Source organism: Humulus lupulus, chromosome 8, assembly GCF_963169125.1.
Source record: "Humulus lupulus chromosome 8, drHumLupu1.1, whole genome shotgun sequence".
In the NCBI taxonomy this organism is placed as follows: Eukaryota; Viridiplantae; Streptophyta; class Magnoliopsida; order Rosales; family Cannabaceae; genus Humulus; species Humulus lupulus.
In genome coordinates this window covers 82,075,478-82,100,918 of record NC_084800.1, presented here as the reverse complement: position 1 = coordinate 82,100,918, position 25,441 = coordinate 82,075,478, and the positions used below count along the sequence as shown (strand labels likewise).

Below are 25,441 nucleotides of genomic sequence, written 5' to 3'. Positions count from 1 at the left end.
TAGAAAAAAGACATAAGTTAAGCAAAATTTTAAATTCCCTATATTTATGTAAAGAAAAGAAAAAAAAGTTCATATCCTACATAATTTACACTAAAAGCTAATTTTCATAACACAATTTTTGTTTTTATTTTCAAATTTCTATTTAAATAATAAAGAACTACTTAAATAAGTGTTACCGAAACAACACCTTTATTAAATATAATTTTCATTAAATTTTGTTATATGCAATGCAAAATTAGGTCAAATAAATGAAATATTCGATCGATATGCCTGAATTATGATTAAATATTTGTTTGATCAGTCAGGCTTATACTCGATCCTGTTATACTTCTATTCTTCATGAATCATGATCATGAAGATGATATTAATAAATATATAAATATCATGAAGATGATATTAATAAATATATAAATATTTATTTTTTATTAGAATTATAACTAATATTGAGGTTGTTATTAGGATATTAGAGTTTATTGTAACAAACTTGTTTTCTTGGGCCTAGATATGTTACCCGAGCTGTTTTTGGGTCAAATGGTGCTTTTGTTCTCTCTTTAGTTTTTTTTTACCATTATATATATTTATAGTGGGAGCCAGTGAAAGTTTTGAGGCAAAATATGGAAGTTTCATTCAGCAAAGTTTTACAATCAATATTAATATATGAAAATGCGCTCTATCTTACAATACAAAGCAAACTAGCACAAACAAAAAAAATCCATAAACAATATGGATTTATGTTACTGTATGTATGCAAATAGACAATAATATTTCATTTGGTTCTCAATTATGGCATTGTTAAGAATGGTTTGAACGTCATAAACACTCCAATCAGCTCGATCACATTTAAGATAAAGAAAACCATCTGCATACCTGCATCAAATCAATTAAACCTTCAATAAATTATCACAAACAAAAATATGCAATCCTTAACTTTTTAGTGTCTAAAACCTTTATTGTTAGATTATAATTTGAGAAACAGTTACGATATCCCATGTTTTTAATGCAGTATTGTACCGTACGCTCTAGTTTACACACGTGTGAAAGTTATAGCTCTAATTTTTTTTATGTGATAGTGTTCAATGTAGTTAGTGCAGACACCTGCACATTTTTAGGAATTTCAAAATAGCTTAGGATGCCGAAAATATAATTCAAACATCTATTTCCATCACGTGCACTAAATTCTCGTCTGGATTGTTTTGGACATTGTTCTCATCACCAACTATTATAATTTTTTTGAAAACGTGCAAGATGATTACTCTAACTATAATGAATACGTCAAGTAAAAAGTCTGACGTTATAGCTTTCACAAATGTATAAACCAGAATGTATGGTAACATAAAAAAAAATGTGTGGTAGTGTAGCCACTTGCTACAATTTGGAATGATGATAATCAAATTTTCAAGCAGCATATAAATGTTTAGAAGGAGCTGATATCCAAAATCAGAAACGTTTCCTTATTGGTTTATAAATTTCAATTGTTGGCATATTTGTGGTATTTTTCTATTGTTAAAAAAATAACATTTATTTTTTCCAACCCAACAAAATGAGTCATTTTTTTAACCCCCAACATTTAAATAGGCATATTTGAAAAACATCCCATTCTATATAGGAATCACTACAGTTTTTTTTAATATATATATTGTCCACAGAATTCCATTTTGAGTTGATTTTAATCTTAAACTTTGTAAATATACAAACAATACTTATCATTTAATATTACCAGCTTGAATTTGTTATATTATTAATGTCATGAAAAATATAATTATTTTTTTGTTCTTATCTTAATTCTCCATTCACTTGTAACCTAGTTCTGAACTTTCTTCTGTTAACAATTATTTTATTTTTCATAACAAACTCAAAGCTCTAAATCAATAAATATAGATATACTATATTTTTCATTTTAAATATAAATATATAAAAAAATTGTTTAAATAATATATGCTGGCGGACCAACATGGGCATACATTTAATTGGAAATAGCTGTTTTTTTTTTTCTTGACTCAATTATGTATTCTTACACTATCTCTAATATAAAATTTAAATTTTGTGTCAAAATTGACACAAAAATAAATACATAAATGAGTCAATGTTATATTTGACTCAATATTTACAATTATCCTCTAATATACAAGATACAAATTAACTTAAGAAGTTAATAATTTATTGAAAATATACTTTTTTTGTCTAAATTAGGTACTCCCAATAATTACTTATTATAATAAGCTTTTAAAAAAAATACAACATGTTATTCAATAATTGTTAATTAATAAATTATAATAATAAATGGTAATATGGTAAATAAAAATACAAAGTTTATTGTTATGCCAAATTTGACTGGTACTATTTTTTTGGTATCAAATTTGTAATAATTTTTAACATGTGTCAAATTTGTCACATTTTTTAAAACATCATTAAAATTAGATTTTTTCTAAAATATGCAATATAACAATTCATATTTTTTTAACACTTCATTAGATATGCTTTTATAAAATAAAGATATAGCAAGTCATATAAAATGATATTATTTTTAATTTTTACATACCCGGAAGAATGGAGGCACCAAGACGGGTTTGTGCCCAAGAAATCCTGTATTAAAGTATTCAAACGAGTAATGAATCATGAATATATGTAGTGTATGACATTAGGAGTAGTTTGCATTAATAATTAATTAATTATGTTAATTACAGAATGTAGAAAAAGAAAGGAGAAAATAAACTATATATATTAGTTAGAGAAATTTGTGGTAAAAGTTGCGGTAATTTTTTTTGCAGTAAAATTTAATAAATAATCTAAAATGTTGTAGTTAAGTAACTAGATTTAACTTATTTTGGCAACAAAAGTCAGTAAGCAAAATGTGAATTACTTACATTACACCACCTATAGATGGACCAATTGCTTTAGCAAGAGACATTGTAGTCATTGCAATGCCATTAGCAGCACCTCTTTGATCTTGATCCTGTTGTTAATTTAAATTATTTAAGAAATTAATTAGTCGAAATAATAAATATCTATCGAAGAAAGTGAACATTACTAATAATAAAGTTAAAAAAAAATGTTACCACAGCTCTATTTTGCATTATGGTCAAGGAAGTGCAAATGAGTAGCTACACACCGAAGAAGTTGTTTATCGTTAGTACATAATTAATCATACAAGAGCGTATCTACTTGAAAATGAAATCAATGACTATATTTATAAAAGAAAAAGAAAAATGAAAAGAGATGAAATCTTCATTTTAATGTTATTATAAAATATTGAAAAATTATTTCCATCACGGTTGAATTGATGATAACATTTTTTATTTTTCACATGGTAATAAATATAAGATATGATAAGGCACTGCTTTACATTATAGGATATATACATATATAAATTTATTAGGTACAAACATGTGTAATATGCACATTTGCTTGGTTTTATTTATAGAATTTATTAATTATTTTTATTAAATTTATATTAATGTTATATAAATTTTGAAATAAATATTTTATTTTAATTAAATAATTTATTTATTTATTTTTGTTTATGTTTATGTTTGTTCTAGTTTTTGAATTTGAGAGTGACAATAATAGATTATATATTATATATTTAATGTAATATTAAATATTATACGTGAATTTTAAATTTAAGTTTCTTACTAGTTTTAAAAAAAAAAATTTGTTGCTAATTCACAATAGATTATATTATATGTTTAATATGATATTATTGTAATAAGTGAGTTTAAGTTTAATTAAATTTTATTTAAGTTATAAAACATATGATTTTATTATTTTAAAATAATTATCATTATAAATCTAAAAATATCATATTTTAATTTGTTTAATTATTTATTATTTTAAAATAATTATCGTTGTAAAATATATGAAAAATATCATATTTTAATTTGTTTAATTATTTATTATTTTCAAATAATTATCATTGTAAAATATCTCAAAAATATCATATTTCACTTTTTTTAATTATTTATTTTATTTTAATTAATTTTAAGTGTTTACAAACTACCGTTAAATATAAGAATATTCTGTTAAATATAAGAATATTCCGTTAAAGTTAACATTAAAAAAATAAAAACCGTTAAAACCAAAATTTTTCGTTATCTACACACTTATTATATAGAAGAGATATATAGTGATAATGTACCTAGACTTAATGTGCTGGAGGGACATAAATATAAAAATTTAAGGAGTGGCATATATTGAAGATTAAATATTTAAATTTTAAAGATTTATATATATAAAAATTGTAATTTAAAAAAAATAAGAGGAAAACCTAATTTTCTTTTTTTAAGAGACATGTTAATAAAACATATTAATTTAAAAAAATTTAAATTTGAGGAGGGCATTGCCCACCCTAAGAATTATGGTTCTTCCCTCCATATATAAATCAAGGTCAGCCCAAGTTATGAGCAGTTTGGGACTGTGCCAAGGTCCTTTAGCCGAAAAGGTCCAAAATTAAAGGGTTATATATATATATATATATATATATATATTTATAAATAAAGACATATATAAATATATACTTTTTATTTTTTTTAGTCACTTTACTATTATGTTTATTGTATTTTATTTACTCTAAAGTCTACAATTGTTTATTGAAATGCTATTTCACTTTTTTTTTTTTTTTTTAAAAGGAGGAGAAAAAAAACATTGAGAGTTTCTCTTGTACTAGTACCTGCATATTCTCTTATGTTTTCAACACCTGAATAGTTATAATCTAATTTTTTTATATATAAATATGTACATTGTAGTTATAGTTAGCACCCGATCAATTTTCAGAAAATTTCATCAAAAACAGGATTTATACATTTTGTTGCATGCGTCTTTGTTTTTTTATATGCGTGTGTAGATAAAATGTTTGAACGCTAATTTTGAGACTATAAGTTATATAATTATAGCTAATTATTTGAATCTATATATGTATAGGTGAACTAATAAATATTTGATTATTTTATTTTATTTCCATACATATGCAATATGTCAAATTAAAGAGAAAGATTTAAAGTTGTAATAAGGTAGGCCTAGTGTGGTACTTACAGATAGAGCATTCTTCAATAGTGATGACACATTTAAGAGTATCCAAAGAGTGACCCCTGAGAATGCTATTAGAAAGGGATAACTGGCCAGCAGAGGAATGGATAAAATCTGATCATGGAAAAGCAATAAATTAATTAAGCAAATTAAATCAACAAAAGATCAGAGAGAAATTATTTTATTAGAAAACCTAATGGTTATATCTAATTCATTATTATTCTCCAAATCCAAATTCAAATCCAAATCCAAATCCAAAAGGGTAGGTAACTATTTGGTACTCTGTATTTTTGCAAAGTATTATTTTGGTACCTTCTGTTTTCAATAAGGCTCATATAGTACCCTGTATTTTAGAATCGTACATATTTGGTACCCTAAACTCAAATTTAATTAAAAAAAAATTACCAATTTAATCAAATTGCTGTCAATTATGTAAGTTCCAAATTTAAATTTAAATTTAATTACTTAATTACATATAACTGATGACAGTTTGATCATATCGACAAAATTTTATCTATCAAATCTAAATCTAGGGTATCAAATATGTATAATTTTAAAATACATGATACCATATAAACATTATTAAAAATAGAGAGTACCAAAATAATACCTTGCAAAAATATAAGGTACCAAATGAATAAATTCTCAATCCAAAATGAATATGAAATAATTAATAATGGGAAGGAGTAGAATTAGGTTCAAGAATTACCCCTGCAACGCGAGAAACCAATATCGTTCCCATAAGCTTTGCCAGGTACGGGTATAAAAATGTCTGGGAGATAATCATAGAAAAACCTGTGAAGAAATAAAATATATATGTGTAATCGAGTAATAAACAAGCAATCAAATAAATAAAAATGTACCACCTTTCATGCATATAAATTGATTGATCTCTACGAAGATTATTCAGTGAAGATTAAAGTCTTGATAATATAAAAGAGAAAAGTATATAAGAAATTAGAAAAATACAAATTTGATTGAATATGTAAAAATAAACATTATTATAATGTAACTATTATTATTATTATTTGTTAAAACTTTAGATGCATATACCATCGAAGAAGCTTAACCAAAATAATTTTAATAAAACAATAATATTCTTCCTTTATTTACTTTAAATTATTTTTATATTTTGAAATATTTGAAAGAATTTATTATATAAAACAAAATATTATTATTTTGCATTTTGAGATAAAATTTTATTATTATTGTGTTTTAAATAAATTATTTATAGAAAATAATTTGTTAAATTATATATATATATATAAAAAAAATATTTTATATTTAAGTGATTGTAACATAAAATTTTAATTCAAAAAATAAAATAATATTTATAAAAATATATTTGTTTTATTTAAATAAAATATTTATTTAAAATTAAAAAAAAAATGTTAGAAAAATATAAAAGAATTTCAAGTAAATAAACAGAAAGTATCATTGTCTTATTAAAGTTAATTTTTACCAAAAATAATTTAAAAGAAACATTTTTTGTTATTTAGTCAAATACATAACAATTGGATATTATTGAAACTACATAAATGTAACGTGAGTAAGTAACATATAGAGATATAATTTGTTATTATTAAATTCATAAGAAGATAAGTGAATGTTTAAACAAATAATAATAATAAAAGTGTTCCAACTAGTTACCTGAAATTGCAAGAACTTCACCAATTTGTTCGGTTGAATAACTCAAACCCCCAAATTTTTTGGGACTCACTGCCCATAATGAGAAAATCTGTAACAGAAAACTCAGATGTCAGTTGTCACTTATGTTGCAAACTTGCAATTAATTATGACAAAAATATACTTTATAATATGGGTTTCTCGTAACACAGAATGACTCTCTTGGTTTTTTCTACTAAATAAATTAATGATAATGACGCCTTGCCTAATGAGCTCCACAATGTGGTCAAAAGTGGGTCGAATGTGAAAGGGAAATTTGAGTTTTTATGCTTATTATATGACTACAGAAGAGCATTACCAACGCAACGTGATTATCCCATATATATATATAGGGTTGGTGTGCAGATTTCGCTCCAACCAAACTGTATATTTTACTGTATTTAGCCGTGTGTCAATAATGACACGGCATATATGTCGTGTACTGTTCACATGGCAAAATAACTTTTTTTAATATATATATATATTTTATATATTGTTTAAAAGATATATATATATAAATATATGAGTATTATTTGGGTTTATATTTTATGTTGGGTTTTTTAAATTATAATTACATATAATTTAGTTTTCTAAATAAAATTTCAAATATTTCATTATTAATTTTTTATATAATTTATTTTAATTTGTGTGAAAATTCTTACTCTACACTATAAGAAAATAAAATGATAAAATAATATAATAATAAAAAGAATATTCTATTTTATTAAATAATAATATAATAATAAAGAATATATTTTTTGGTGTTGTGGTTGGAATGAAATAAAATATGGTGCTAAGATTATTTAGTTTTGGTGTTGGTGTAACACCATATATGAAATTATGGGTTGGAAATGCTCTAATACAATCCTTGGGTAAAATATGCCAATCATTTCTCATTCTACCTTCTTTTCTCTCCCTCTCCCCCATCACTAATGTCGCCCAACCACCACAAAGACCACCACAAGAGATCGACAACCACCAAATTTCTATCAAAGAACACATTTCCTTTGTCGAAATCAACATAAAAAGTAAAGTGTATTACCTAATACACAAAGATTCACTAAGCATGTACACCTCTAAGTCTTAGGGTTCTTGGAAGAGAATCTATGGGTACATTTATTTACATGGCTGCTATTTTTAAACATTTATTTATATATTTTGAACAATTGTGTGTCTATATTTGCATGATTTTTTTTTGGTTTATTCGTGATTTTTTTAGATATGAAATTTTGAATTATGCACGAAATTGATTTGGGTCGATGGTTTTCGATGACCAACTTGATAGGGTTTAAAAAATTAATATTTTTAATGAAAAATTTGATTTGACTCGATGAAGTTTGATGCCCAGCTCAGTAGGGCTCGATAGTGCTCGATGTTGTTTGATGAAGTTTGATAAATAAATATAATTTTTTTACTCAGTTGTTCATTTGAGGTGATTTTTTTTTTTAATTTGGGAATTTTTATTCAAAATCTACACATTTGAAATGCATAGAAATACATTTGAGAAATGTAAAACTTTAAAACATACAAAAATTCAAATAATACCAGTATGTAGATACACATTTTTTGAATTTTGGTATGTATTCAAGTTTTACATTTCTCAAACGTGTGTAAAGCTTGAAAATATACCAAAATTCAAAAAATGTGTTCTACATACCGGTATTATTTGAATTTTGGTATGTTTTCAAGCTTTTCACTTCTCAAATATGTGTCTACGCATCTCAAATATGTAGATATCGAAAAAATACCAAAATTAAAAAAAAATCATCTCGAACGGACAACTAAGTGACAAATCATGCATGTTCAATGAAGTGCATCGAACAACATCAAACCCTATCGAGTCGGGTATCAAGCTCCATCGGATTTCATCGAGCTCCATCAAGCCAAATCGAATTTCTCATAAAAATCTTGATGTTTTAGGCCCCATCGATCTGAACATCGAGAACCACCAAATCGATTTTATGGAAATTTTAAAGTTTCAAATCTAGAAAAAAAATCTCATGGGGTATTTTTTGTGTAGCTTCCATATGGAGAAGGTAAGAGAGAGAGAGAGAGAGAGAGAGAGAGGAAAAACTAAGAAAATGAAGAATTAGGGTGGGTGATGATGGTTCTTGCCCTCTTGGTGAATTTTATGGTAGTCGGTCGAATGGGGGAAGAGAGAGAGAGAGGGATAATTTTATGGAAGGGGTAGTTTGGATAGTTTAAGAATCATTAGCATATTTTTGAGATGGTTACATTAAGCGATATATTTTTGTATTATGCCCTCATATTAAGCATATAAACTCAAATTTCCCATGTGAAATAACATACGAGTAATGATATTTACACATAAAATTAACATCAAAATATTACACCAAGTTTTTTCAACTAATTATATTTATTTAAGAAGAGTTCTATTAAATTTTAATCACTTGCCACATAAGAGTATTAAATATTTTGGTATAAATTATGTGTGTAAATAAAATTTTAGTATCTATATTAAAAAAATCTATTTATTTTCTAAATTGTGTATATATAAAAAAATTTCATTTTTTTTTTATCAAATTATAACCTAAAATATCAAAACACACTTTAAATTAAATACAAATATACTTAATTTGTTAAAAAAATATATATAATAAATAATTTCGGTCGCTAACCCTTTTCTCTTCTTTCACATATTTTTGTATTATAATCTTTAAGTTAGAAACTAAAATAAAAATAGGTAATAAACGAAAATTTAAAAAATGTCTATTGAAATGGAGAAATTTTTTACCTCGGAATATGCCATGTCATGAAGGCAGAAAACACAGTAAGCAATGATCGCAGACATAAGGGGCCAATTCTTTAAAAGGCTTTTATTACTACTTTTCTTTCCATTTCCACTATTCCCATCTAATAATAAGGGTGTTTCCAAACTTTCTATTGATTCACTATTTGATTTGTTGTGGTTGTGCAATGTTTCCTGCAATAAAATAAATATTTAAACAAACAGAAAAAAAACATTAATTTAATTTAAAAGTAATACACACACTTAATAAAGATAGAATATTGAGAATTCTCGAAACATTATTTAAAATTTGAAATTTAGAATTTTCTACATGGTATCGAGAACATGTGATAAGTGTTAGGCATGTTTGAAAAGGTTATTTTACAAAAATAATTATTAAAACAAATCTACTATGCAAAGCTATTTTGCCAAATACCCCTAAATTTTATAATAGTTAATTTGGATATAGTTTTCCATAGTTTAGAAGTTAGGTATAATTTGGCTAAGAAATCCTCTTGGTTTAATTAGTAGTTAGATTTTGTTCTAGTTCTAGCTTTTATCATTTCCATGTCCATGATGATCTATCCCTACAAAATGTGTTATTATACAAAGTGTATATTTTAAAAAGTTTTTTCAAAAATAATATTTTCGAATAATATTATAAGCATATAATATTTTTTTGTAGTGTAACAAAGGAAGGTATGGTGGTACGTACCGGACACCAGAAAGAAACAATAAGCACTACGAATGCCATAGACGATATACAAAAGCATGGCAAGAAATAAGGAAACCTGCGTACAATATCAATAGTTGAGGTTTATTATTTTGTGAGATTGTCTATATATTTAGTTTATATTAGTTTACATATATTATATATGCAACTTAATATAAATAACTCAATTAAAAAATGAATAGCTAGACTATATATACCTCCCGAGGAATGAATTTTTTGAAAATATATTCGGATATTTTTCTGCAGGCTGTTAGAGAAAAACAGTAATAATAATTAGCATCAAATTAGATTTGAATATATAGGGAAATTTTACAATAGTAGTATCAGTTTAGCTTTTATCGGTAGGGGAGTTACTGTTTGTGGCATTTGTGGCACGTAGAGAAATTATAAATAAATTATTTTTATATGATGTTGTACTAGTTATAGAAGACATCCTATTGGTTTTTGGAAAATTTTAAATAATTTACGAGGCTCAAAACATAATTCAAACAGTTAATTGCACTTGTATTTTTTTATATGCGTGCAATTAATTATTTTGAACTCTCATTTTTATCATGGTAAAATATTTAGAAATTTTTGAAAATTAGTGGAGTGTCTTATTATAGTTGCAATATACATCATTATAACAAAAATTTAAATTATAATTTTTATATAAACCGAAAACAAAAATGCCTTTACGGATAGGGTGTTAAACTGAGACCCCTAATATAAAATTTCTCATTGTAAATTCATTAAAACATATAATATTATGCATGGAAGAGATGAAGAAAGAAATAATAAAATAAGCAAACCTGGACTAAAAAGCCTCCTATTGCTGGGCCAATGATCAGCCCAATTCCCCATGCTGTCATAACCTATGAAATAAAGAATTAGTTAAATTAAAAGGGAAATTTGATAAATCATGCTTACATTAGCTTAATAATTAAAATTTGAACCAAAGTTAACCACCCTATGATACAAATGCTTATCTTTCATTTAATACCAAAAATACCCCTCTCATAACAAAATCCCATACATTTCCTCTCTAAAATCTTGCAAAAAAGATACACATGGGTAAGTAATTTTCTTTGATTCTTGTTGTTGTTGGTTGTTTTTATGATTTAGATTGCTGTTTAGATGTTGGATCTGTAGTTTGTTGGTATTTTTTGCTGTTTTTTTGGTAAAAATCGTGGTCTGTGAAAATCTGCGTTTTTTTGGGTTCCTTGAATTTTTTTCTAAATGCCCGATAGTGTCCGATATAGGCCCGATGCAGGGACGATAGTTGTTGGGTTTCAAGGTTAGTGATGAGGTCCGATGGCCACCCGATGCTTGCCCGATATGTTTTGGTTACCCGATGGTCATTAAGGTTCGATGGCTACCCGATGGTTGCCCGATATTTATTTTCATTCTACAAACCCTTTAAGTACGATAATGGATCGATACGAGTCCGATGCATGCCCGATAGTTGTTATTAAGTTAATGCAGACCTATTAGTACGATTGTACACGATGGTACCCGATAAGTGCCCGATGCTTGCCCAATAGTACGATGGTACACGATTTTACCCGATGGTACACGATAGTGATAAAAAAACTTGATAAAAACCGTACCTTTCGGCTTTTCCCCTGCCCATTTCCCGTTCCCTCCCAAATCCCAACTCTTCACTCCCACAAAACCATCGAGCAACATAAGTACTCACACCCGACGCTTCTCTCTCCCTCACCCACCATCACCCGACGCTGCTCTCTCCCTCACCCGACGGTCAGAAAAACCCCCACCGGAGACGTAGAAAAACCAAGCCCCAACCCCCACTGGAGACGAAGAAAAACCAAGCCCCAACCCCCACCGGAGACGAAGAAAAACCAAGCTCCAACCCCTCACCGGAGAAGAAAAACCGACACCCCATTGCGCAAAAATGTCTAGGGTATGTGTTTTTTTTAATCTCTTCTCCATTAAAAAATGTTATAGTATGTATTGTTGAATTTGACTGTGTTAAATCTGACTGTGTGACATCTGATAAACCGTAAAATTTTGAAAAAAATTTATGGGTTTTTTTAGAGGTACGATAAGGTACGATAGTGGGTCGATATGGGTACGATAGTATTTGTGTTTCTCATAACTTCAGGTTGAAGATGAGTGTACGATAGGGGTACGATAGTGGTTCGATGGTGGTACGATAGGTTGTGTTTTCTGATAACTTGAGGTTGAAGATGGAGGTACGATAGGGTACGATGTTGGGTACGATGTGTGCCCGATAGTGGGAACAAAATGTTGTGTATGTTATAATACGATGGTGTACGATGTGAGGTACGATTGTGCACGATAATGTTATAGTTCCAGTTTTCCATTGGTGTCCGATATGGTGCGATAGATTCCGATAGTTGCTCGATAGTATATTGCAGAATATAAAATTTGATGTTTTTTTTTGTTATTCTATTTAATTGGGTATTTATTTGTTTTATGCAGAACTTAAGACCTCCACAACTGATAGTTCCAGTAGAGGAACATTTTACGGGACGTATCACTTGGCGCGGCAGTTGGTACTTTCCAAAGATTAAAGCAAAATTTATACAGTGTGGTTTATTGGATAGGGTGAAGGAATCCCCTTTCAAACAGTTCTTCATGGCGGAACCATTAAATTTTTCTGGTGCCTTAGTCCATCAATTGTTGTTGCACAAATTCAGAGGGGAGAAGACTGACGAAGTCCAGTTTTATATTGGGAAAAAAAGATGTAGATTTAGCCAATTGGAGTTCGCTTTAGTTACTGGTTTAAATTTTGAGGCCGGACCGTCTGAAGCTAAGATTAAAGCGAAGACCACTTCGGATCGGTTAATTCTTGAGTACTTCAATGGTCATTCCCAAGTGAGCATAGGGCAACTGCGCAGAACTTTTGAGAGTTGTCAAATAGTTGATGATGTGTACAAGATGGGTTTGTGCTTATTAGTTGAGGGTGTTTTGAAAGGTCGTGAGGAGAAGTTGATGGTTTGGACTGACATGCTGAAGATGGTAGACAACGTTGACTTCTTTTTCCAGTACCCGTGGGGGAAGATATCATACCAGAAGTTGTTACAAACTTGTCAAAAAGACTTTGTTGAAATGAAGAAGCATTTACAGAAGAAGATTGAGAAAGGAAAGACTCAAAAGGAGGCCAAGTACTCTATTTATGGGTATGCTGCAGCATTGCAGTATTGGGCTTTTGAGTCCATCATTGAGTTGGGTCAGGATCATGCTGTGAGATTGGGCCAAGGCATACCAAGAATGATCAACTGGCAGAGCAAGGAGAAAGTAGAGATACACAAAGAGCAACTTATTAAGTTGTTTGCCAAAAAGGTGAGCTTTTACTTTACTTTTGAATGTTCTATATTTTTTTCTAGATATGCAATTTTATGGGTACTGCACGATAGGAATACGATAGAGTACGATTTGAGTACGATTATGGGGTTATTTTGTGGTTTTTTGTCAACTGTTTGAAAACTGACTAAGTGGTACGATTTGGTACGATGATGGTCCGATGGGGGTACGATATGTATTCTTTGTTAATGTAGTAGTAGTGGTACGATATTGGTACGATGTTGTACGATGATGGTACGATAGTTAGCAAGCAATTCTCACTTACGGGTACGATATTGTTATGTTATGGGTACGATATGGGTACGATAATTGCATGATATGGGTACGATATGGGTACGATTGGGGTACGATAGTTTACCAATTGACATGATATATTGTTTTACTTTCCAATCTAAATATGCATTGTTTTTTGTGGCAGTTGACAGTATACCCCTACCTGTGTGCCCGACCTGCTGAAGAACAGTATGTGAGGACCCTTACAGACAATGAAGCCCCATTGTATGTGGACATGGGGTTAGAGGAACTAGAGGTGGGTCCCGATGGACAACCTACACAGGAAGCCTTACAGAGCCAGGCTGAAAAGCTTGCTGAAAAGTTAGCTGAGCAAGCAGAAGCAGCAAATATTTTTAAGGAGGTTCCACCAGCTCAACCTGAGGCACCTGAGGTTCCCCCATCAACACCTCATGCCAGCACCTCCTCCCAAGCTGAGCAACCAGGCTACTCTATGATTTTGGCCAGGTTGGAAAAGGTTGAAGGGCAACAAAGTGCCCTTATTAAAGGTCAGTCCGAGATCTTGGGTCAATTGCAGAAGTTTATGACAATGATGGAAGATCTTAGTAGGCCAGTTCCAGATCCACACCCTCAGTCCACTGAAGAAGGCCCTCAGTCTCCTGTAGATGAAGACATTCTCCCTAACGATTACAGACCTGATGATGTAGATGATCACATTTTTCGCACACCAGAGGATATGCAAATTACTGTAATCGGAGATACTGAAGATTCTTAAACATAGCTCCACCAGCACCGGAGAAGAGGAGAGAAAGAAAGAGGCCTAGGTGGTTCGATGAGTACACTGCAATGAGGAAAAGGAATAAGAAATCGAAGACAGTAGTGAATGTGGATCCATTGAGGGTTGTTGATGGTAAATTACTTATGACCTTTCACAAGTGGTTGCTTGGCACCATTGGGAATAAATATCCGAGGGAATGCTTCTCAGGGACACACGATGCTGCTTGGTTCCTGAAACTGCATACTCCGAGGACATGGCTTTCTGACTCTGTAAGTTTTCTATAACTTCATAATTAAATAATGTTGAAAATTTATTTAAATGTTTCTATATATAGTGGTACGATATGGGTACGATATGGTACGAAAGTAGTACGATAATTATAAGTGTCAAATTATAAACTGTTTATGTCAATGGTACGATGGTGGTACGACATTAGCACGATAGTGGTACGATATAATTTGTTAAGTAGTTACTATTACCATCATAATTTTAGAATTTGTAGTGGGACAATTTAGGTACGATGGTAGTACGATAATGTACGATGATGGTACGACAGTGGGACGCTAGTGGGTACGATGGTGTATAATACTAGTTTTTGCCATAAAGGTACGATGATGGTACGACATTAACACGATATTGGTACGATAGAAGGTTTTATTGTTAATATATTCATGTACGATTGGGGTACGATAATGGTACGATTGGGGTACGATAGTTACTATATTCATGTCTGATAGTTTTTTTGTTTGTTTATTTTGGTACGATATTGTGGTTACTGACTTAATTTTCCTTTAATGTAGCATTTAGATGCAGCATTCCATCTCATGAGGAGGCGTCTAGAATTTTATCCTAACGTGTACCCTCAGAAATGTGTTGTTATGCCTACAATTTTTCCCGAATCATTGAAGGGTCGGTGGGACGCTTTTCCAGGTTCTGACTACTCTAGATTTAGTTGGGATGACAGTATATTGGACCTGGTTAGGGGTGATGCAGTCCAGTTCTTACCGAGTTGGCAGAACAAGGAGTTCATTTATTTTGCCCTCTTCTTGAAAGACCAAATGCATTGGGTAGCTGTAGAGGCAGACCTGAATGGGTGGATGCTCAACATCTTTGACTCCAGTATTGGAACAATTTCCGAAAACGATTTGATCAGCTTGATGGTTGACTGGTGTACCATTTTCCCGTCGGTCTTGCGACAGTCCGGTTTATTTGAGAACCATGACGTTATACTCGCGCCTCAGTTGACAGCATCAGAGAGTCAAGTCAGACCCTTCGATTGGAAACTCATTCCACGTGAATTCGTACCGCAAACAAAATCCAGGTGAACTTTATTAAATATCACATATTAATTATTATTTCTTAATTACAAAACTTTATTAAATTATTGTTTATTTTCTAATGCAGTGGCGATTGCGGATGTTACGTAATTGAGCATATTGAACATAAGCTTCTACAACTACCATTTGATAATGTAACTGACAATAATATGAAACTTTTTAGGCAAAGGTGGTGTGTAGACTTATTCTACCAAAACTTATGTTGAACGGTCTTAATTTTTTTGAATTGTATAATTTTTTTGATTGCTCTTTTTGTAATTACTACATTTTAATGTGCTTAATCTTTGCATCGTACTATCATCGATCACTATCGTACTCTATCGTACCCTCACTTGCCTCACAAATTTCACGAACAGTCCTGAAACCATACCATCGTACCATTATCGGACCAATATCGTACATTATCGTACCCTAATGTCGTACATTAACTATCGTACTACATCGAGCAACGTCGTACCATATTGTAAGATACATTTAAATAATCCTACAACAAACAATATCGTGCATTGTCGTACCGACATCGTGCACTATCGAACCAACACTGGATTATTACATATTTAAGAGTTTCATAATGGAGAAAAAAACAGAAAAAAACCTGCAAAATCCAGCACATAACAAATATTACTAGTTCAAGCAGAAATAAAACAAGTTAACCTCGGTACTTGCAAGACGCTTTGTTGTGCCCTTTACCACCACACTTGCTACAACATCGTTGTATCACAACCTTGTCTCCATTAGAAGGATATCGATTTTTCCTAATTCGTCCGACCTTTTGCTTCTTCGGTCGGCCTACAGGTTTCTTCTCAATCGGTACTCCAACTTGGATGTTCTTAATGTCTTCAGGAAATTCCCAATCATCCTCATCACCAACTGGCATAATTGTCCCCTCATATGTGCTCTTCCAACTCTCTCTTGTGTAATATTGAGAGCACAATGCGTACATGCTAATATTTCGTTCTTGAGCAGCAGCACATGCATGTGGACAAGGAATCTTCATGATTTGGAATAGGCCGCAACTGCATTGTCGTGCCTCCAAATCAACTATACCACCGCTCTGAACTGTTCCTCCGGGGTGGACATTAAATGTATAAGGTCCAGCTCTGTCGACGCTTAAGAACCGAGATTTCTCAAATTGACATGACAAGTCCCCCTCCATAACTGGTGATAGAGTCGTGCTACACTTTTCAGCGTTTTCCTTTCGAGTAGCAAACCATGTTTGAATAGTAAACCTGATGAATTCAACAAAAGCAGTGATCGGGAAGGCTCTTGCGTCCTTAGTTTTGCTGTTGAAACTTTCAGCCCAATTACTTGTCATTACATTGTAACGGTCCCCTGGAAAGTACGCACGAACCCATCTTTCAAACCCAATGCCCTCAAGATATAGTGCAACTCGAACATCCATTGCTTTTATCTTTTCAAATTCTCTTTCAAAATCTGTCTTCTTATACGAGTATGCACAACTGTAAATATGATCCGTGAAGCAATCAGTCTTGAACTTGCTAGCCACGTTCATAATAATGTGGTGGTAGCATGCGCCATGGGGTGCATCAGGGAAGACAAGTTCCAAAGCATGAACAATGCTTTGATGCCTATCCGATACGAATGCTAAGTTCTCAACATCACCAATCGCTTGTTTCAACTTCCTCATGAAATAGGTCCAAGAGTCGTGGTTCTCACTGTCAACCATTGCGAAAGCAATCGGAAATATGTGGCTGTCTGAATCCAATGCCACGGCACACAACATTTGGCCACCATACCTAGTTTTCAAGAAGGACCCATCAATACATATAACAGGTCGACAAAACTTGAATCCCCGCCTACAAGCACCCAGAGAAAAAAAGCAATACTTGAAGCGACCCTCGTCTACCTTGAAATCAGTAATGGAATCGGGATTGTTCAACCGCAGCATGTGCAAGTACCCAGGTAACTTCGAATATGAAGCTTCAGGCGTACCCCTAACTATGTGGAGTGCTTTCTCTCTGCATCTCCAAGCCTTCTCATAACTCATTTCGATCCCGAAAGAATTCTTCATATCTTCTCTTATTTTGGAGGCTAAATAATCTGAACCGTTAACTGAGAATTTATCCTTGATCAGTTCGGCAACTACCAAAGGTGATGCTTGACGGTTATCTTTTTTTCGAACATCGAGGGAACATGTGTGTACATTTTCAAATGCTGTCACCTCGAACATGTTAGAAAGTTGCTTCTTCTTCCCTCTTAACCTCCACCCACAATCAGGATCCTTGCATGTAATATACCAAACATCAGTACCAGACTTCTTAACTATAAAGTCGAATCCCTTCTTCATTGCAAACAAGCCAGCAACCTTTTTTAAATGTTCCTTGTCTCTGAAAAACTTTCCTAAATGAATCTCCCCGCCCGATGTGCCACCCATAGATATATAGTGACTATTATCCTCAATGTCTTCTCTTGTAAACATCTGAGCTTTGAATTTACTATAATATGTCGAAGAAGAGAGTGGATCACTAAATTCTCTAGCATCATTTGTTCCGTCTGGACGACTACTACTAGTACCAGGTGTTTGGCGATCTTCTCTACGGGGTCTACTTCTACATGTTGTTTGCCTCGGTATTTGGTACGACAGTGGACTCAGGCTCAAAGTTTGAGAACGGACCTCTGTTTCTTGGTCGTCATTGCCCTCAAAATCATTTTCAGGGTCAGGACAATCAGGAAAATCATCATGAAATGGCATCTGTGCTACATGGTCAACTGTTGGTATGAAAGGGTTTGATTCAGGTATAGCAGTGGCTACCAGCACCTCCAGATTTGTTTCTGGAACATAAGTCCCAACCTCACTACGAGTATCCTTAACAGTACTTGGTGGAGGATTACGATCAACAATGATATTCTTCTCCACCAAAGTCACAAAAAGGGGAACAAATTCATCTGGCTTCTTCAAAAGCATTGACAAATATAAGCTTACACCCTTGTCATTCCTTATAAGTTCAGGCCGATACATTAACCCTTTCATGTACTTATAATTCACTTCTAATTTCAGGTCATACTACACTTTGTCAACCTCCAGCTCTGAGTACAGAAGTTCAACAAGTTGTGAGTAAGTTATGTCCTTCTCCAACTCGAACGTTAAATTTTCGGCTCCATTAAAAACCCAATCTCTACCTTCACGCTCCCAAACACCATTATACATTAAGTACGCGAATAAAGTTGACCCTATCATGTACAAAGAAAAAAAATCAGTAAATGGCAACAAAATGTCGAAATTTAGTTCAAATGTTTGGGAATCGTACCAGTATCGGGCCATATCGGGCGGTATCGGGCAAAGTTTTATTTATGTTTTTTGATCACTTAAAACACTAATATCGGGCAAGTATCGGGTAACATCGAGTACCATCGTACTATTAGGTCAGCAGTAACTTAATAATAACTATCGGGCATATATCGGACTACTATCGATCCATTATCGTACTTAAAAGGATGTGTCGATTTAAAATAATAATCGGGGCAACCATCGGGTAGCCATCGTACCCTTATAACCATCGGGTAACCAAACTATCGGGCAACCATCGGGTTGCCATCGGACCTTCATCCCTAACCTTGAAACTCAACAACTATCGTGCCTGTATCGGGTCTCTATCGGACACTATCGGGCATTTAGAAAAAAACTCAGGGAACCCAAGAAAACGCAGATTTTCACATAACACGATTTTCACCCAAAAAAACAGCAAAAAATACCAACAAACTATAGATCCAACATATAAACAGCATTATGAATCATAAAAGCAACCAACAACAACAAGAATCAAAGAAAATCACTTACCCATTTAATATCTTCACTATGAGCAAAAATAACACAAAGCTTGGTGTTTCTCCTCAAACAATCCACAATGTCCGAATGTGTATCTTTCTTGCAAGATTTTAGTATAAAAATCTTGTGTGTAAAACGTATGGTGAAGAGAGAGTGAGAGAGAATGTATGGTGAAGAGAGGTATGGTGAAGAGAGGTAGAGAGGAAGAGGGAGAATAGAGAGGAAATGTGTTATGAGAGGGGTATTTTTGGTATTAAATGAAAGATGAGCATTGATATCATATGGTGGTTAACTTTGGTTCAAATTTTAATTATTAAGCTAATGTAAGTATGATTAATCAAATTTTCCAATTAAAAACACAACTTTAATAATTGATATCATATTACATAGAACATTGCTATAAAGCACCCTATAACATGACGTATCATAATTGGAAGTGTGAGATCCGATTTTAAATAATATTATATGTTACGTCGTAATGAGTGAAGAATTTAGAAATAGGTATTATTTATTATATATATTAATAAAATATTTATTATATTGGTAAATTTAAAAACTCACCGTTGATAATCCTAAAGCTTGGTGTTCTTCTCTAAATATTTCAGTTGCATATGCCTGTTCATAAAGTCACAAGATAAATCAATCTAGTTATCATTCAAAATCAAAATTGAGAAAATTTAAATCGACATAATAAAATGAAAAAAATATCTACCAAATTAAATACATTTAGATTTATCCTTTTTTTATTATGTTAGAAAAGTTAAGTGAGACATATCTAATATAAGAGTTGATTATGTCAAATATTACAATTTCAACCACTTATTTAAATTTTGAGGTCTCACTTTAAAAAATATAGTAGTAACAAATACATGCAAACCTTATTAAATATAATATTTTAGTGTATATTTATAATATACATACTGTTTTTGTAGAACTAATGCTGGTAACCATATTCTATATATAATGTTTTTTTCAATATTTTCTTTTTTGTTATTTTTTAGTTAGTTTCTTTAAACAAAGTAACAATAATAAATTAACCAATCAGATATATCTAATTTACTAGATACAAGTAATATGTAATGCACGATTGTTTAGTTTTTTTTTTATAAAATTTATTAATTATTTTGATTAAATTTGTATCATTATCATATAAATTTTAAATAAATAAATAATTATATATATAAAAGAATGACGTAAATATATTAAATGAAAAATTAAATCAAAACATTATTATGATTTTTTAATATATTTATATAATATGATAACATTTTTAAACGTAATAATATTTTTTTAATAAAAAATTGAGATTATGTATTATATATTATAATTACAATGATATTTTATAATATTTAAATTTATATTAATGTAATTATTATATATGTATTAAATATTATTATAATAATAATAATATTTTATAATATTTGAATTCATATTAATATAATTAGCACAAAATTAGTATTATATATTTTTATTATTATAATAATATTTAAATTTATATTAATATAATTGATAAATATTTATTTTTGATTAATCTTAAAGGTATATTCCGTTAAAGTTAACAAAATAAACCGTTAAGAATTTTTGTTATCTATACACTTTTTGTATAGAAGAGATATGAGAAGAATTAGTAATAGTTAATTAAAACTAGTACACACTACAGAGAAAATTAAAATAAAGAATTTATATATGTACCCTTATTGCTACAAGTGCACCACTAAAACATCCAAGAAGAAATCTTGTAGTGATGGCCATCCAATAGCTTAGATTAAGTCCAAATAGAGTATTAAAAATAACCCTGCAACGTACATAAAATTATTTAGTATCATTGTGAAATAATGTAACATATTTTTTTTTAATGAAGGAATCCAGTATATGCTAAATTGCTAATGCTATCAAATACGAAGAAATTTTAATAATATTACAACAAATTTTATTGGGAAGAATATTCTTCCCAATGAAATTCCTCCAACAAAATAAGTCAAAAATAATATTTTTGATACGTATAAATGATTAAATTTATGTTGTTTCTCAATAAGCCATGAGTGATAATTTATCTTACTTAATACTTTAAAGGGTTTTTACATAAATATCTCATGAGTCACTACACCAAAAATGGTAATTGGTAACATTTTATTTAGTGACATTTGCTCAAATATTTATTTTAGTTCCAAAAACAGTAATAATTAAGTTTTTTTAGTTCAATTTATTTTAACAAGAATCTAAGTTGTTTTTTTTTTTTTAATTTTAAAACGTACTTTTCTAAACATTATACACTCCAAATATTTTTACACATCATATTTCTATGGAAAATTCAAAACTAAATTTTTTGTAAACAATAATAATAATAATAATAAAAACTTAATTATTATTGTTTGTATATAAAACTTTGCAAAAAAAAAAATATATATTAGAAACTGAATTGCCAAATAAGATGAAACTCATGAGGAAACATTTATACTAAAACTCTCAAATTCAATTCATAATAACTTAAAAAATATATGTATATTAAGGGCAAAAGGATATAGTTACTAACACTGTAGCAAGTCCTATTATTATGACAGGTTTTCTACCATAACGATCGGCCATTCTTCCCCAGAAAATAGAAACCAAAGCTCGCCCAAGCATGTAGGAAGCACCTTCGAATTCGATAGACATATATTTTTAACATTAATGTTAGGAATAGTACATTTCTGGAATATATATTTACATAAAATAATATTCAACATTATTGTTAATTAAAATAGTACGATATTACCAACAAAACCAGCATAGTATCCAATATCCTCCTCTCTTTTAGCAATGTTCAAATCTCTAATCTGTGAACATTATTTAAAAATAAATAAATAAATAAAAATGAATAACTAGGTCAGTAGCTAGTACTTTATATGGGATCATGAATATCTCTGTCTTTAATTATCATTTAAAAACAAGAATGTGTAATCCAATATTAATATTATAACTTGCATCCTTAAATATGTCTTTAAATACATTCAAATCGTTTTCTGAATAAAAAAAAATCATAATATCTCAAATCAATATTTAAAAATTATTATTTTTAAGATAGAAACCAATCAACCCCTATATGTTTTGACAAAACCTACTAAAAAAAATTTGTCAAAAAAAAAAAAAATCTGAACTAAAGTTTAATTTGTGATTGATTTTGGTCCTATTTTTAATTTTACTCTTTATATTTTTATAATGTCAATTAATTTATATATATTTTTTTCAAAACTAAAACTAATATATAATAGAAAAAATATTAAATAAAGTGATGAGATCTCAAGATAAATATATTTCAGTTTTAGATTAAAAAAATAAATTATTTTAGTTGTGATAAAACAAGACTAAAAAAATGGACCAAAATTAAATAGAGTTAATGTTGATATATATATATATATTTAAAATAGAAAGTTACTACTGAAATTTTCAAAAATCAAAATCTAGTATTAAGTTTAATCAAATTACTACTTTCTTTAATTATATTGTCATTTCTTTTAATTGATTTGTACCGTTTTCATATCTCTTGTAAACCATAAAATATAGTAATACAAATATCCCATTCTAAATCTAACTAGTAAAGATTCCCATATTACCAAAAAAAAAAAAAGATTCCACTGATTAAAGAAAATAAAACAATATTTTATGAATTAAGTTGACTCAAGAAATGAATAATAAAAAATAGACGGAAAGCATCACCGTGAAGCCATTTAAAAGAATGTTACTGTCAGACAATATGATACCCAACATATGATTTAAATTTAATATAGCATGATGACCCTTAAATTTCTGTAGGGCCCACCAAAATGGACGGCTTAGATTAGTCCGACTCTACTGATGAAACCAAGCCTAGGCGCCTACATTGTATGATTTGCTTTGGTCAAAACTGTGGATCGAAAATTTGAAAGGGCTTTGGAAACCATTTCCTACCAACTTGTTTTACGTGGTTCGTCAAGATCTTGCCACGTAATTTGTAATAATTTATGTATATAAATAAATTCTTGAGGTCAAATAATTAAGCACTACAAAACAAATTAAGTTGTTTTGTCCAAAAACAAAAAAACAAAAAACAGAACAAAAATTAAGCTGTCAGATTCAGATGCGTACTTTAAAAATTAAATACATCTTGTAGGTGAAGAAAGAAGAATAAACGTTACTCACCATAAAATAGAGATAAGGGAAGAGAGAAACAATTGGCAGAGCTGAGTGCATATCATCATAAGAAACAAATCAAAATGTTAGTATCATATAATATATTAAATGAGCAATATTGTCAATTAACAAAATGTTAGTATTATATATGACACATATATTCAAGAAAAGAAGTAATATTGTAGTTTTTTTTTAATTTTTAAAGCAAGCAATAAAACTGTAGTTTAAAGTTCTATGAAAGAGTGTAATCATTAATTAAAAAACGAAAGAGGTCTATATATGTTGTTTGAACTGGATTATTAGTTAGAATCACATTGAAATATGTGAGCTATATCTCTACTATTTTTGGTGTATATGAAAAATTAAATTTACAATAATATAATTTTTTGTAACTTTACTAAACAAATGATTAAAAATATTTTTTTAATTGTAAAGGAAAAAAAATGGCCCTGGCTTCAACTATATATGTGTATTGAGAGAATTAGACAGACAATTATATTTGTCTCTAGATTCAAACATATACACAGTACTAGGCGGTAATAATTATTAATATTCACGAACACTTCCAAAGAAAAAATGAAAAATTGATAAACATTAATTATATATAATAATGTACAATTCTTTTTTCTTCCCAACTCATTATCTGCTCTTAGACTCACTATATATGAGTTTTTACTTTCTATATATATATTTTAAGTTTTTTTTTCCTTCTTTCTTTCTTAGATACTTGTAATTTTATCAGATCTGTGTGTGCGGTGATATCTCATCTCACTACTCTATGAAGTTAATAACAATGTCAAGCGGTTAGCGGTAATAGCTTATTTTAATTTAGAGTCATATGTGTTTAATCAACTAATCTAATGATGAAATTAATTAAGGAGATAATTAATTAAGTGAATGATAATAATATATGTAAAGAATTAATAAGGAGACTTACCACAAGAGAGAACAACGATCCATATGAAAGTCAGTTCTCGAAAGGGATAACCTTTGTTTGAGTTTTTGTAGAGATCAACCTTGCAACCAGGGCAATTGGGATGGTACTTCAACACCCTCTCCATGCTCTCTTCCTCACCATTTTCTCCCATCTTTCTCTCTTTCCACTCTGAATTCTTTCTTCAACCACACCCCAAAAGACTACTATATATAATCATGTATAATAGTGTACCTAAAAAGACTATCTTGCCCTCCATACGACTTTTCAATTATTAATTCCTTTATATATGCCACATGCAGATTCAGCAAGCAAAAGTATATATTACATGGCACATGCAGCTCCTGGTGGAATCACTCTATATGTTGTCTTTCTTAGTAAATTATGTTGGACACGCGTGTAGTATTATTTCAAACACTTAAAATAGATATGGCTTGCATTTTTATTATAATTATGTATATATAGACATGAGCTGGCAGCAGGGCCAGCCCTTGAAAAAAAAATGTGTCTAAGACAGTTTTAATAAATTTAAAAAAAATGAGCATTTTTGTATATGTAATTTTTTTATGTAATTTTAAATGAAACTAAACTAATATTTAATAATATAAATACATTCCAAACCAATAATTCATTACATAATATTTTTGGGCCCTGGGTAGGGGTGGGCCCTAGGCACGGGCCTAGCCCGCCTATGCCCAGGGCCGGCCCTGGCTGGCAGGACCTAAC

General features: G+C 30.1%; 1 protein-coding gene across 2 annotated transcripts; it reads right to left on the bottom strand.

The window, feature by feature from the left end:
- Window positions 1-600: 600 nt before the first annotated feature.
- On the bottom strand, window positions 601-24,919 carry LOC133797952 (protein ZINC INDUCED FACILITATOR 1-like). Of its 2 annotated transcripts, XM_062236094.1 has the most exons (17): window positions 24,719-24,913; window positions 23,791-23,831; window positions 22,388-22,448; window positions 22,166-22,268; window positions 21,325-21,427; window positions 20,194-20,247; window positions 10,961-11,023; window positions 10,367-10,416; window positions 10,152-10,227; window positions 9,443-9,631; window positions 6,673-6,760; window positions 5,732-5,817; window positions 5,029-5,136; window positions 3,057-3,101; window positions 2,865-2,953; window positions 2,540-2,583; window positions 601-867 (listed from the first exon to the last, which is right to left on the bottom strand). In XM_062236094.1, the coding sequence occupies exons 1-17, from the start codon at window positions 24,867-24,869 to the stop codon at window positions 782-784; spliced, it is 1,437 nt and encodes a 478-aa protein (XP_062092078.1). In that variant the 5' UTR covers window positions 24,870-24,913; the 3' UTR covers window positions 601-781. The 2 variants fall into 2 exon arrangements, 1 of the variants encoding a protein (XP_062092078.1); XR_009875750.1 differs by lacking the exon at window positions 601-867 and having other exon boundaries at window positions 2,535-2,583; window positions 5,732-5,794; window positions 24,719-24,919.
- Between the last annotated feature and the right edge of the window lie 522 nt (window positions 24,920-25,441).

Excerpts from the sequence above, each read along its gene's own strand:
- LOC133797952 (XM_062236094.1), bottom strand. The coding sequence starts at position 24,869 with ATGGGAGAAAATGGTGAGGAAGAGAGCATGGAGAGGGTGTTGAAGTAC. Across the intron at positions 5,137-5,731 it reads TGGTTTCTCGCGTTGCAGGG|ATTTTATCCATTCCTCTGCT; the intron begins GTAATTCTTGAA and ends TTCCATGATCAG. Across the intron at positions 3,102-5,028 it reads TATTGAAGAATGCTCTATCT|CTACTCATTTGCACTTCCTT; the intron begins GTAAGTACCACA and ends TTCGGTGTGTAG.